Below are 14,594 nucleotides of genomic sequence, written 5' to 3'. Positions count from 1 at the left end.
ATCAACCCGGGGGGGGGGGGGGGTTGATAGGGTGTATCACAGGTTTATCGGTTAATATATTCTATGTAGGTATTTAATGTACGTTTTAAATAATATATTTAATAATCAGGGCTAGGATTTGTATGCAATAAAAATCGGTAAAATATGCATTTTATTTACCAAAATATGCAAAAATATGCATTTAAATTTTTATAAGATAAACACAAAAATATAGTTGGGGCTAAATAGGTATCAGGTAGTAGATTAGTGTTATCGCCTCGAGTATTATCCTTCTTTAATGAACTAAATATTTTGAATAGTTTTTCCAGTTTAAGTGTTTAAGATTCTGGACATTTTAGTTTGAACTTTGTAATGTGTATTCCTACAATAAAATTTTTTCTAAATTTTTTTTGTTTTCTAAAATGCGTTTGCCTGCAGGCGCCAATAACACTTCGATTTTTTTCGAATTTTTTTCAACTGTTGTAGTATTTGTTATTGAAAATCTTGTGCCCTATGAATAATCCTTCTTTAATGAACTAATTATTAAATAGTTTTTCTGTTTAAAATTCTGGGCTTTTTAGTTTAAGCTCTATAAAATGTGTTCGTGCTGTAAAATTTTTTCTAATTTTTTTTTTGTTTTTTTAAAATGCATTTGCCCACGAGCGTCAACACCAAATTTTGATAACCTGGTGCCCAATGAATAATCCTGGGCTTGAAACCTGTTACCGGTTTTTACCGAAAACCGGTAGTTTCCCGGAATTTTGGGGAACCTATAATCGGTTACCGTTATTATAAACCTATTTGTACTCCCGGTTATCGGTTACCGTGACGATTTTTCAGCTAACATAAAACGTTATAATAATAACGTAATATGTAATATGTTCTAACCGGTTAAGAACCGATTACCGGTATTTATAAATACTGACTACCGTTACGTATGAACTATAATAATATTATGTTTAATTTATTTTATCTACTATAATGGTATAATAAATAATAACTTCTTAAAGCTATTCTTAAATCATACTATTATATCTTCGAATTTTTTCCCTAGTCTTAATTCTTGTAATAATAATTCAAATAATTGGTATTCTACATTTCTATTTCCTACCTACCTATAACAAAATATCGTTGGTTGGTAATGACTAATGAGTAATGGCGGTACTCGATAGTCGATAGTCCCGGTCTCCCTCATCGTATATTGTACTGGGAAAACTAAAAATAGCTTCATTCCTATAACAACACGAATAATGTATCAAGTATACGGGTACAAAGGTGTAGTACAATTTTTTTTTAGAAAACCGGTATTCAATCAGTTACCGCGGTAACCGACATTTTTTGGAAGCTGTTATCACTTAACGGTAACCTGTAATTTTGAATTTAGTACCGGTAATTGGTTACCGCTAACAACAGGACCGGTATAAAACCGGTAACCGATATCCAAAATTTTTTAGGTTACCGCTAACGCTAACGATTAAATTAATAACGGTTTCAAGCCCTGGAATAATCCTTCTTTAATTAACTAATTATTTTGAATAGTTTTTTGTGTTTAAGAATCTGGAGTTTGTAGTTTGCTTTTTTAAATGTAAGTTCCTACTGTATAATTTTTTCTACATTTTTTTTTGTTTTCTAAAATGCATTTACTTGTTATACATTTAATTATTGTAATTTAGTAAGTACCTATATACAGTGTGTCCCGTTTTAAATGTACCACTAAATATCTCAGCCCGATAATCTTAGATTGAAATACGGTTTGCTGCAATAGCTATATCTACTCACAATATTTTCGAGTTTAAATAATCAATCCCAAAAAAGAACATAGATTTCCTTCATCACATCGCCTATCTTAACTATAGATATGAATGTTTATTTATTAAATAATATCTTTTATTATAAATATAATTTATAGGTTTAAATTTTAAAGCAACAATAATAACGATCAAGCTTTTAGCATAACATGTATAAATGCAGCGTACCATTTGTACTTCAATATTGTCAAATAATTTACGTACCTATAATAATATATTTATAGAAATTATTTATTTTTCATTGATTTAGAATGTTGTTTTATTTACTTATATACTTCCTAGGTATATATAATATAATATTGTACAGCCAAACAACAGCCAATACCTAAGTGTTTACATTGATTAATGATTGTAACGCAATGGTTAATTATATGTTGATATTGGATTTTAACGAAGCTTGAATGAGTCGCAAGGTATGTCCGTTATATATAAAAATAAAATAGTTTTTTAATTTTTTGAAGTAAAACGAATGAGAATGATGTGTAACGTGCTAAAGTGGAATATCTGATATATACTATGTCGAGATCACACTGTCGTTGTCAATCATCATAAAAAAATGAAAACAATTATAAATGTTTAAAATATCAGCCTATGTGGCTATGTGCTATAATATGCTATAGCACAACTACGCATAATTTTGGTTTTAACATTATTTTTAAATACGCAATAAAACCTATGTTCGTTCCTAAAATGAATATTTAATTTAATTCAAGAATATATCGTATTGACATATTATATTGTATTTAATTTAAAATTATACGAGGTCTTTGGCCTCATAAGTTTTAATTACCAATCGATCGATACAAAACAGAATAAATCGAAATAATATCAATATTATTTATATTGATTAACTACGCACCCATATGCATATTAATATTGTGGTATCACCGGTATTAGACAATACGCGGTAAACCAACTATCGCCTTACCCTCGTATTCTCTAGTTAATGACACTCTCTAAAGTTAATTAAAATGGCACTGTTAACTCATTGAGGTAATGAGGTACGATGGTAGGCGCTTGTCAATTCTTAGTTCGTTCCTATCTAGTTGAAATGACTCAAAGATTACATATACCTTGGCACTATTCAGTTTAATAAAACTTCATTGACACATAGTACGTATATCCCGGCGCTGTTCCTATAAAAGGTAAGAACGTAAGAATGACTAAAATAATGTTTAACTCGGGTTTTCAGGTCGGAAACACTTTTATTGTATTAAAAACAAACATAAATAAAACATTTAGCAAATTCAGATCGCCTAGCCCGTACTACGATCCAGTGGCGTCATTTCAGTTTTCAATAGAGGGGGGCAAAGGTTTAGACCGGCCCGAATGGGTAAAAAAAAACCGCAAAAATATTAATAGTTTATTAAGATATCTTCTTTTTTTTATTTTTGAAAATCTATTAACAGCATTATCTATAAATCAATTTTACCTGATTCATTATAAGTATATAAGTATATATTATATAATATATATATATCTTATATAAGTATATGATATATTTACAAATTAATATTATCTTAAATTATAATATATTTTTTTTTTATTGCTTGCTCACCGGCTCAAGTTTTGTCTGTTTATTAACATGCTAGAAATTATTTTCAATACTTTTCGAGCAGTTTGCGGTAATTTTATATTTTTAGTCGCACCCCTTAACCACCCATCTATTTTTTTTAGATCATATTTTTCCCAAATTAAAAGATTAATGTAAACATGCGTCACGAAAAAAATTAATTTTAATTTAGGTACTCAACTAAATTAACACAATACGCAGAATAGTTGAATCATACACGACTGTCGCAAGTTATGAAGTCCGTGATCAATGATAAATAATAAGAGCGTCAATCGGTTGTTGTTTTTAGAATTTGTAATCATTTTAGATTTTAGAAATTAAACTATACGAGATTATGATACTAACTGTTCATTTTCCTTCACAAAACACACTCACACAAACAAACATGCATAAATACATACATACAATGTGTACGTCCCCGCATACGTCTAAATATATTCGAACTATCAATTAGTAAAAATGTATCATTGTGACAATAATTTCTTAGTACATACTTTAATATTTTCTGAAAATATTATAAAATTCCCAGACAGCAAATGTTTGACTAAAAATATTATTATAACATTATTATTGGCACGTTTTTGCACTAATAAAATATAATAATGGTAAAACGGCAACAACTGGACACCGGCCCATAGGGCTGCTTTTAAAATCAGACAGGGGCAAATGCCCACCTTGCCCCCCCCCCCCCAAATGACGCCACTGCTACGATCGGCGTTTCACACGCACGTCGTAGCTACGTTCTCGCCGAATCACTCAGCGACAACGGGGGGTCGTGCCTGCGCGTACGGCGGTGTTATATAGAAAATAATATTATCGTCGCCTCAGCACATATTGCTTCGCTGGCCTGACCTATGTCAATAATTTACAATTTGAAATATTCCCACCTATATTACATATATATTAAATAATATTATTTTGACGACTGTCTACAATATACGACAATATCGATAGATATTTTAAATCAAAATCTAGAATAATACCTTTTGATTTTCAGAATAAAATTCGAAATTTTTTAAAAATTTCATGAACACAATATTAATAAAATACTTATAAACCAAATTACAAATCACAAAAAATTAAAAATTTGTTTTGGTCAAGGCAATGGATACGCACTATGTGGTTTAGCTTATAGTTTTATACAGGTTGTAAATATTTCGAAATGTTTTCAAATTTTTCGTAACGATAGAATTATCAAACAGTTGTATAAACATAATGATAAGTTATAACTATCATTAAAAAAAAAAAAATTTAATAATATGATTTTCAAGATAATGATAGTTATTTATACTGTTTAAAAAATCACTCTGTATAAGTTAGGCCTACTGTAGAATATACTATTAAACCATGCAGTCATGCGTCGTCTCTGGATAAAATTTGCACCCATTTCGGTTTATGTGCAGCCAGCCCTCTTCGTTACAACACACAAAATGGCCAACAAACTAAATAATAATAATAATAATAATATGTATATACTGTAGAATTTTACATTACCTATATAACGCATTTTATGTGTTATATTGTGCTATTATATAATGAACGAAGACGTATGTTAAAAGAATGAATGCTGTGAGAATGTCAAAATATAATATATACTCAGTGGCGGCTCGTGCAGGGTGCGACTTTAAATATGATAGCGGCAGCCATAGGTATAACAATTTATTTAAATATACGAAAATATACTATAGGTATACCTTACCATGACAAAATAGATCTATTTTGTCATGCATCTTACTTTTTAATTTTTATATAGTCGCAGGTCGCAGTAGAAAATGGAAATAAAAATAATAATAGCGATTAGCAACCGACAACGCTGTTAATTTTAAAAATAAATTACCCAATATAATAGTAACATATATATTTTACTATATGGACACGATTGCCCGCGTCGCTTATAAGTTATTATATACGAATAATTCTGAATATTGTTCGGATGACGCTGCCGGTCGTCCAAACACTGCTCCGTGCTCGTGTGTACATGCGTACGGCGTACCCCATAATATGCTACTGGTATCTGAGAGAAATAACCATTTCGCACACGAAAATAAATTATTAAATATATATTATACATAATATTTACATAATATTATATATATATACAATCTACATATATACATATATATACATAATATTTATATATATGTAATAGACAAATGTAAAGTAGGGACTTTAAAGTAGTTTATAACTATTTTGCTATTTAAAAATTTGCAATATTTTTTATAAATGTAAAACTAATAATATTATACAGTTAATTTTCTTCATTTAAATATTTAATTAATTTTAGTAGGGGGTGTGATCGTCCCGTCGTCCAAACCACGAGCCGTCACTAGATACTATATAGTATATGCCACTATATACTAGGTTGTTTTGCTCATATTGAAATGTAGCAAAATTAAAAGCAATCAAGTTAACTAATTTGCCAACACTAGCTATACAAAAAATAATTGAGTATTTCAAATTACAATATGAAATATATAGTTCAAAAAGTTATAATTATTGCAAAATGTAATAAATATTTTCAACATTGATGACTTGGTGGTCTCTGAATTATCATTATTTAATGAACTAATTATTGTGAATAGTTTTTACTGTTTGAAATCTTGAGATTGTAGTTTGCATTCTTTAGTTATATTTTCTAAATATATTTTCTAAACAACTTTTGTAAAAAGTTTTATTTTATTATTTTTTCACAGTTGTAGGTGGGTAATAATGTTAAAAAAAAAATCACACATTTAATTAGTTATAAAAATTCTTAAGTTCAGTTGTTATAAATTAATAATCACAATTGTAAATTTTAAAGAAAAATGTAAGTACTGGCCGGGGAAGGGTACATTTTGGCCGAATAGGAGGCCGCCCATAATTGGTGGATACATCACGGAAACTTTTTGATTTCTTTATTATTTATAGTAATATATCATAATTGTAGAATGTAGATATTATTATGGGTATAACTATAGGGTTCAAAATACCATCCCCCCTCTTTTAACAGATTCCCGGACCATAATATGAAAAAGTCAACGAATTTATAAATTACAATAAGTTATATTATTACATATTAACGCCTATTACCTACCTACCTATTTACTATTTTTCATAATATTATTTGTAGGAAACTATAGGTACATAACTGCTTTTATACCCTGATTCATGCACCTGCTAATTAGTAGGTAGGTATTCTCATTTAATTTATATTATTATCCTAGATTATAAAATAACTTACAATACAGAAAACCTTAAAGGCTTATAGAGTTCCAGCTATCATTTAGACTCTTATATTAGAATACCTTAAACCGATAAATGGCCTTTTTTTTATAGAAGTAAAAATACTTTAGGTAGTCATACTATTAGTGTTTTACTATTGACTAGGAAAAAAATTGAAATTGAAATAGTGAAAAAGTATACCTAATAAATATTTTTACCTATTTTGGAATATTGATATTATACCGTTGTACATTTTAATATCAATCGAGCATTGGAAATAATTACAACTTTTTGTTGAAGTGAGAAAAATTTAATGGTACTAGCAATGCATTTACGACCCGCAAATTGTACAGGGCAAAAGGTAAGAACTAAAAAATTATGTTTTGCATCATAAATCCAATTATTTTTATTTTTGTTAATGAATAAGACTATAATTATTAATTTGTATTTCCAACAGAATAATATAATTAAAACTATTAAAAACAAATCTTTATTACGGTGGTATAAATGTATAATAATTATTATATTTTAATACAAGTACTTATTTTCAATATATATTTAATGCAAATTTAATAATAAAAAAGTAGAAAAAATAATAGTACATAAAAAATTTCTATTAGTTACAACTTATTAAGCACAATTTAATATTGGTACACACATACATAGAATACTGATCAAGTTTTGTTTAAATTGTAATACTTATACTTCGGTTTAATTGAGCTGCAATTAATACTAAATAAATCAGAATATACAGAATTTTAAAAATATTTATGTAACATATACACTACATAATATAAATATTATATTTGGAAAATTATAAAATTTTCAAACTTGATGAGTTCAATTTTTTAAATATAATTTACAGATCTTAAGAATCACTGATAATGGTTAGTAAATAACTTAAATAATATTATCGTATACACAGAAATAAGTATAATAATTCCTATTTAAAAATTAAGTACATGCTATTTCTAAGTGGAATTCATAATAAAACTACAGAATGATGTTGTGAGTTATGAATTAAACAAACTATACCTAATTAATAATGTGTATGTTAAAAGCTACAATTCAAAAATCAAAGTCATTATGTGTTATTAATTAAGACTGTACAAATAATTATTGTTATATATCATATAAACATAAGAAAAAAATAACTAACAAAAATGGCAGTAGTACAGCTGGATTACCTGTAAAAACTAGGTACAAAATTAAAATTAATTACAACTCAAATAAACATAATACCTACTAAACATTTTATAATTATAATAACTAACAATAAATAAATAAACTACAAAAACTAGCATGAAATAAAATATGTCAGTGTTAAACTAAAGTTTCCAATTTTAAGTATAAATAAATAAGAAACAATACATCCAAATTTAAATTTATTTGAAGGGTGCGGTGGGATTATTTTATTACTAAGCTGCACAAATTGTAACAATCTTTCTTCAATTGAGATTAATTTTAATTATTAAATTAAACACGAGAATATAAATGCCTTAATTAGTTATACAACAAAAATACATATGAATAAGACCTAAAGGACATAGGAAGTACTTGGATAAAAAACAGTATCAATGTCAATAATAAATAAATATTAAAAATATAAATACATTATATCTATATATAGCTAATAAATACATGTTTAATACTTGATATTTTAATACTTCAACTAGGAAAAGATACCAAAGGTTAATAAAATTATAATGGGAGATACATTAGACTATGAAGTTTCTTTAACTCAGTCACGAGGTTTATTTTTCTAAACACAAGTCTCGTCATTTTCGTCACTATCAGATTTATTAGTTCTGGCAAGCGTATAACCAGATGTTTTATGAGATTTTCTCATGTCCTTTTTTCTTTTGTTGGCATCCGTCCATCTCTCTTTTTTTGGCGTAATTGTTTCATATGTGTGATTTAATGGATTTGCACTAGAACAGTCAGACACTATCACATGAGGACTACTGCAAGTTTCTTTTTCGCTTATGTTCCGTCCACAATCGGTGACGCTGTCTGAAATACCTTCACAACTAGCACCACTCATTTGGCTGGTTACAAATTCTTCGGTAGAGTAATCTCTTGGTGGTTGCATATATTTATGTCGATATTGTGTACGGCCATCTACCTCAACATACTCATGATCAGTAATGGCACTGTCTGAGAATACACCATTTTGTTTTAGTTCCAACCGTAGGTTATTGGTTTTACCATTTTGACAGTAGTAAACACCATTGTCTGTTAGTTCTGGTGAAGTCAATGGCGGACGTCGAGGTAAATTATTTTGTTTCCTTCTTTGTTTCTTAAAAAACCTCTTCGCTACAGTTATTTGATGTGGATTGTAATAATCAATTTGACGTTCTGCATTTAATTGATGTCGCATCATAACAAGTTGTAATTGAGGTGATCTAAATGATTGCAGTGATACAACTTCACTATTGGACTTTGGCCTCACAGATTGAAAACTATCAGTTCTAATGGATGGAGCACGGACTGAATCAACGACTTTTTTTCTTCCCCAGCGATGTTCTTTCAGTTCTACAAATGCATTCTGAACATCATTTCGTACAAATATGTAAAACCACATTATCAAAAAGTTTTGAAATATATTGAAACAAGCAAACCATACACCTAACCATAGTTGTATAGTTGGACTGTGCATAACTGCTACATTAAAATAAGTCATTGCAACAGACAACAAGTATCCCAATAGAGTTCCATTGAAAAATCTCAGTTGGACAACAGGAGACTGTTCGGGATCTTCTACTTTGCTTGACGGAGTTGTGAGGCTACGACAACTATTGTGTTCCACCATGCTATTTGTCTGATCCAATAGTTCCAAGTCAGTAGCTTGAGTACCTTCTGAAAGTTGTACATTGGAGTCGAGATCGTTGGCAACACAGGAAACAATTAAACTGAGGAAGAAGATGCTGATAACAACAACTAAAGCAACACTAAGAATAAAACCAAAAGCAGGACCCGGTTTTAAGAAGCAATAATCTCCTTCGTGTCCTCCATAACCAGGCAAATTGACAGCACTTGACATTCCACACAATAACATTGGTATGCCCCAGCCAACCATATATATACCCAATAGTGGCTTTTTTACCACAACATCTTCGTGTGGAATATTCATACCACCGCCGTCGTCAGATGGAGTGCCAGCTGGAAGGAATGGCTTATGTACCCGTTTACACAAAACTCTATAAGAAAAAAAAAATAGAACAATAATTATTTAAAGCATACAACTACCTTTTACAAGGTGCTACACATTTAATACTCATAGGTACCTCTAGTATCTACATCAAGGTACATTGTATTTTTAAAATAAAATACAAACTGAAGCAGCTATACTTATCAGGTTTATTTTATAAATTTAAATTACTAGTATTATCAGTTATTAAACATAATAAATTAACTGCTAACTATAGCTATCATCCTTTACGATGTGTTAAATATGGGGAGAACACTCCTGAGACGGTTGTACCAAAGACAAAAGCAGCCTAGCCAAGTGCACACTTTGAGCGGGTGATCATACTTCCATTTACAAAAGATGTCCAAAATACCAAGCACTTCTCAAGTCACACAACTTATTAAAATCGTGAAATCTGAACTCAGTACTTAGGTGTCCCCTTCTCAAATCACCACCTCACCTTCCCAAAGCTTTTTACACCTAGGCCACCAATTCTAATAATATTGCATTACCTAATAGTTCCATTAACGATAAACCATTTTTCAAATTTATCTCAGAACTTTCCCAATTAATAAATCCCCTCATTTTCTTCCCTACATCTATACTAAACAAACAACATCCCATAGTAAACAATTAATCTCTACCGCATTAACTTAATTAACATAATGTCTTTATTCACTAATTACAATTCATACATGTATACTTTAATACGTCTCTGATCTATAAATGTACCTATTTTATATTTCTATATTTACATTAAATTATTCTTTTCGTATTAATGTATTTATACTGTTAAGCTAGAATAGTTAGATTAATTTAGAAAAAAAAAATAATAACTCACTTAATAGTTACTGTCATCCAAAACAATGGAGCTAAACTGAAAAATTGAATCAGCAATCCTATTATTTGGCAAGTTCTAGGATTTTCAGTCCGATGAATACCATTACTAATTAGTAATTTAATTAAAAAAAAATATTAATAATTTCAAACATTAACGTTCTATACATGTCTTACTAACCAATAGATTAAATAAAACATTGACATTGCAAACCAAGTATTGGGAAGAGAGTGTTTCAATTTTTTAGCCATTTGTATGTTGTTATTGAGTAACACATAGAGAGTGACTGAAAATAAAAGAAACGTACTTCCAACAAAAGTCCCAATATAAATTGATGTATGGGCAAACAACTTTGTTTTTTTTGTAGCAGTACTGAAACATAACATTAGGTAAATTAACAAATATAGTAAAGGTTTAAAATAATGAACACTATTTTCGTACATATTTGTCGGAGGAAAAATATTATGCACCAATGTTGGGCTCATGGTCAATGCAAAATAACCAAATCTATTACACGTGTACTCCAACATGCCACCAGTAATACGTGCTAGCTGACAACTGGTGTTTGGATTTATATCCCATAATCCCGATAAAGGATTCCACCATGATGGGCTTGGCCTCATTGTCAAATAATGATCATAATTTTCAGGTTGACGTAATGTTAAAATGAGTGGTTCTGGTAAAATTTCCATTTCAACACCAACCAATTTTGTTACTAAAATGCAAGATTTTATTTCTGTAGGCAGTAATGTGACATTGTCTTCAGCTGTTATCATTGGCTCGGGGAACATTTTTCCATCTTCGTACACTATGAATACTAATTTTATTTCATTAGTAAGCAAATCTGTCTTTGAATCACTCATAAATAACGAATTTGGTACTTTTATTGATGCTTCAATAATCTAAACCAATTTAAATATGACAACAATTAATTTATATGATCTATATTTGTATTACATTGGATTTACAACTTTACAAGATTAATATTTGGAATTCTTTGTTAATGTGTAATATGAATTTACTTTGTTTTGATAAAGACTATCATTGTTATAAACATGACACATCAATGAATTCATTGTAGTTGGAGAATCTTGGTCTCGACCCCAAATACATATTAAACCATTGAAATTTTCTTTTGAAATAATAAATTCTTCCATCGCTATAGCTGATGTCTGAAATAAGTGTATATTCTAATTGCAGTTTAAAATTATCACAATATTTAAAAATCATAATCATTTTCAATTTACCCATCGGGAATTTAATGTTGAAGCAAATTCTAATGAAGTTTCCAAAGCATTTACAAGTCTGGAGGTGGATTTATCATTCTTTTGAGCGGCTAATAGTAATTCTCTAGGTAGTTCAGCCATCAAACTTATTAAATCTACTACGATTGGTGCTAACTAATAAATATAAATTTATGTTAGTTTTAATGAAACACAATTGAAATTGAAAATTAAAATACCGATTTTTCATTGCGTATTACATCCAAATAGTCATCAACTATGTCTGCCATAAAACTAACATCAAGATTATCTTTAATTTCATTAAAATGATCTCTCGTGTAATTAAATAACTGCCTAGCTGTTTCTGAGCTATCTTTATGAGTAACATTTGTCTACAACATTTTTAAAAAAAAATCAATGAAATAAGTTTATAACTGATATTTAATAATCATCATACCTTGGATTGTGTGTAAAAAATACGAGTGGTTGGGCTAGTGTAAGGACAGTCTAGAGTATCAGGTACTTCCCATATACCATTCAAATTGCAATGTCTACTGACTGTACCTCTAGCTAAAGGTTCAACTTCTTCATTTGCTTGACATTGTTTAACAGTTATTACATCTGAGACGGTACGAGTCCATGCATATGTTCCTTTATTGTCTTTACTTTCTAAAATAATTAAAAAAATTCTTCTATTAAACTATACCAATACAAAAGAATACAAGTCAATAAATGTGTTATTGTTAAATCACCTTCAACTCCACAGAATTTAGTTTTATTTGAAATAACAGTCAGTGAAATTGATTGAATTCGTGTTCCACTAGAAGAGTTCAATTTACATTCATATTTTCCTGTATGATTTGTATTAAGTTTTGCTATTGACAAATTACTGTGAAAAAATGTCAAACAATATTTTAAAATACACTGTTTATTAATATTTTTCATAATGAACTCATAATTTAAAAATACAAATTTGACTTGTAAAAATCAAAAATCAAACAGTAAAACATATTATAACTTATAAAAAGTAATAGTGGCACTGAACTCATATATCATGTGAAGCGATTACTGGAAAGTTGAAGTGGGTGGGTGAGTAATGATAAAAAATTTTAGATTTTGTTTTACAAAAATTTTTTGAGTTTGGCTATATTCTTACTCTATGGTTTGATGCCACTGAAAAGTAAAAATTGATAGTATTTAGCACTAACCTTTGAATCAAACCAGTGTTTTCAAAATCTCCGTCAGTAATAATAATGGATGCATTAGTATTTAATGCATTTATGTTCCAAGTCAAAATAATACCTTCTAGAGCATCTGTTCCAACAGCACGACATAATAGTTCTGTTGAATCTCCCTCAAAGAGAACCTTTACAAAAAGGGCAATTCCAAATAGTAAATAAGTACATGGAATTGCTTAAATAATGTTTCAAACACCAGTAGAATAGATGGTAAATAAATTTAAAATTACAAGATTTGTGAAAGGTAAAATTTCGATGGCTGGAGGTGTATTTGATTTTGGGCGCACACAGTTCAACATATCTAGGCGTATATTTTTAATAGGTGTGTCTTTCAAGGAAGTTGGTTCATGACATTCAGATTTCGGTCCTAATTTAACTTTTCTTTTGACCCACTCAAGAAAACCAGAAATTTCACAATCACAAACTAATGGGTTGTCTGATATATCTCTGTAAGTAAACAAAATTAAAGTATGAAGATCATAAATAATCAATATAACTATAACTTATAAGTATTAAATAATTAATACTTACAGTCTAGTGAGATGAATCAAAAATGTAAAAGTATTGCCAGGTATTTGAGCAATACTATTTTTGTTTATTTTCCTGTAAAATAAATGTATTTATCAGTCAAGAGATTTTAATTTCATTTTTTCAAGCTATTTGTCAGCAATTTAAAATTAGGCAAATGCTAAAATATTGTAGTTTATTTATCTTAATTTCTTACAATTGTTCTAATGAAAAGAGCCCTTCAAACATGCCTTGAGATATATTTCTAAGTTTGTTGTCAGTCAGTGTCCTACATTTAATATAATTTTTTTATTAGTAACGTCATTACACAGCACCAATTTAAACTACTCACAATATTTTAAGATTTGGTGTGCCGCGAAAAGCTCCATCATGAATAATAGAGATTAGGTTTTTGGTCAAATCTCTGCAACATACATACATTAAATTACATAAAGTATACAATTATATTAAAAAAAATAATCTTACAGCTTTTGTAAAGTCAGAATAGGTATGGCGTTTGTGGGCAGAGCAGCAATAACGTTGCTGGACAGATCCCTAATAGCAAACACACACAATATTATATATTGTAAAATCAAAGAATACAGATCAAGTGGACACGGTGGTTTAGATGACTTACAAGAATGTGACTCCCGTAAAGTTGGACAGCTGAACCAGGGGTATCTCGCTGAGATACATGACAGGCTTATCGAGCCCACCACATTTGACTTTGCTGAACTTGTCACCGACCCTCTTTTTTGGGCAGATGCATCGTTCCGGACATGCCGCAACGTCCGTAGACGTTGCCGCCACTGCAGCAGCTGTTTTCTGAGCTGCTACCGCGCCGACCAACAGCAACCACAGAGCCCACAGCCATGAGCCAGGGTACATGGCGACAATATTAACGATCAACAAACCTCCTAATACAACCGACTTCGGTCTAACGTCTACACCGAAGTAGCTCGCAAGACCACCTCCTCTTCGTCCTCGTCGGACGCCTTCATCGCGTCAAAAGTACATCGGTACGAAACCGACAAGCC

At 29.8% G+C, this 14,594-nt stretch overlaps 1 protein-coding gene across 1 annotated transcript; it reads right to left on the bottom strand.

The window, feature by feature from the left end:
• Positions 1-7,068: 7,068 nt before the first annotated feature.
• Positions 7,069-14,546, bottom strand: LOC132945129 (adhesion G protein-coupled receptor A3). Its single transcript, XM_061014780.1, has 16 exons — positions 14,195-14,546; positions 14,044-14,112; positions 13,910-13,981; positions 13,775-13,846; positions 13,582-13,653; positions 13,281-13,497; positions 13,021-13,178; positions 12,565-12,701; positions 12,270-12,481; positions 12,052-12,204; positions 11,837-11,989; positions 11,612-11,761; positions 11,031-11,491; positions 10,770-10,961; positions 10,593-10,697; positions 7,069-9,761 (listed from the first exon to the last, which is right to left on the bottom strand). The coding sequence occupies exons 1-16, from the start codon at positions 14,443-14,445 to the stop codon at positions 8,324-8,326; spliced, it is 3,912 nt and encodes a 1,303-aa protein (XP_060870763.1). The 5' UTR covers positions 14,446-14,546; the 3' UTR covers positions 7,069-8,323.
• Between the last annotated feature and the right edge of the window lie 48 nt (positions 14,547-14,594).

The sequence above is a fragment of the Metopolophium dirhodum genome, chromosome 5, assembly GCF_019925205.1.
Source record: "Metopolophium dirhodum isolate CAU chromosome 5, ASM1992520v1, whole genome shotgun sequence".
Lineage (NCBI taxonomy): Eukaryota > Metazoa > Arthropoda > Insecta > Hemiptera > Aphididae > Metopolophium > Metopolophium dirhodum.
This window is presented reverse-complemented; position numbering and strand designations above follow the sequence as displayed.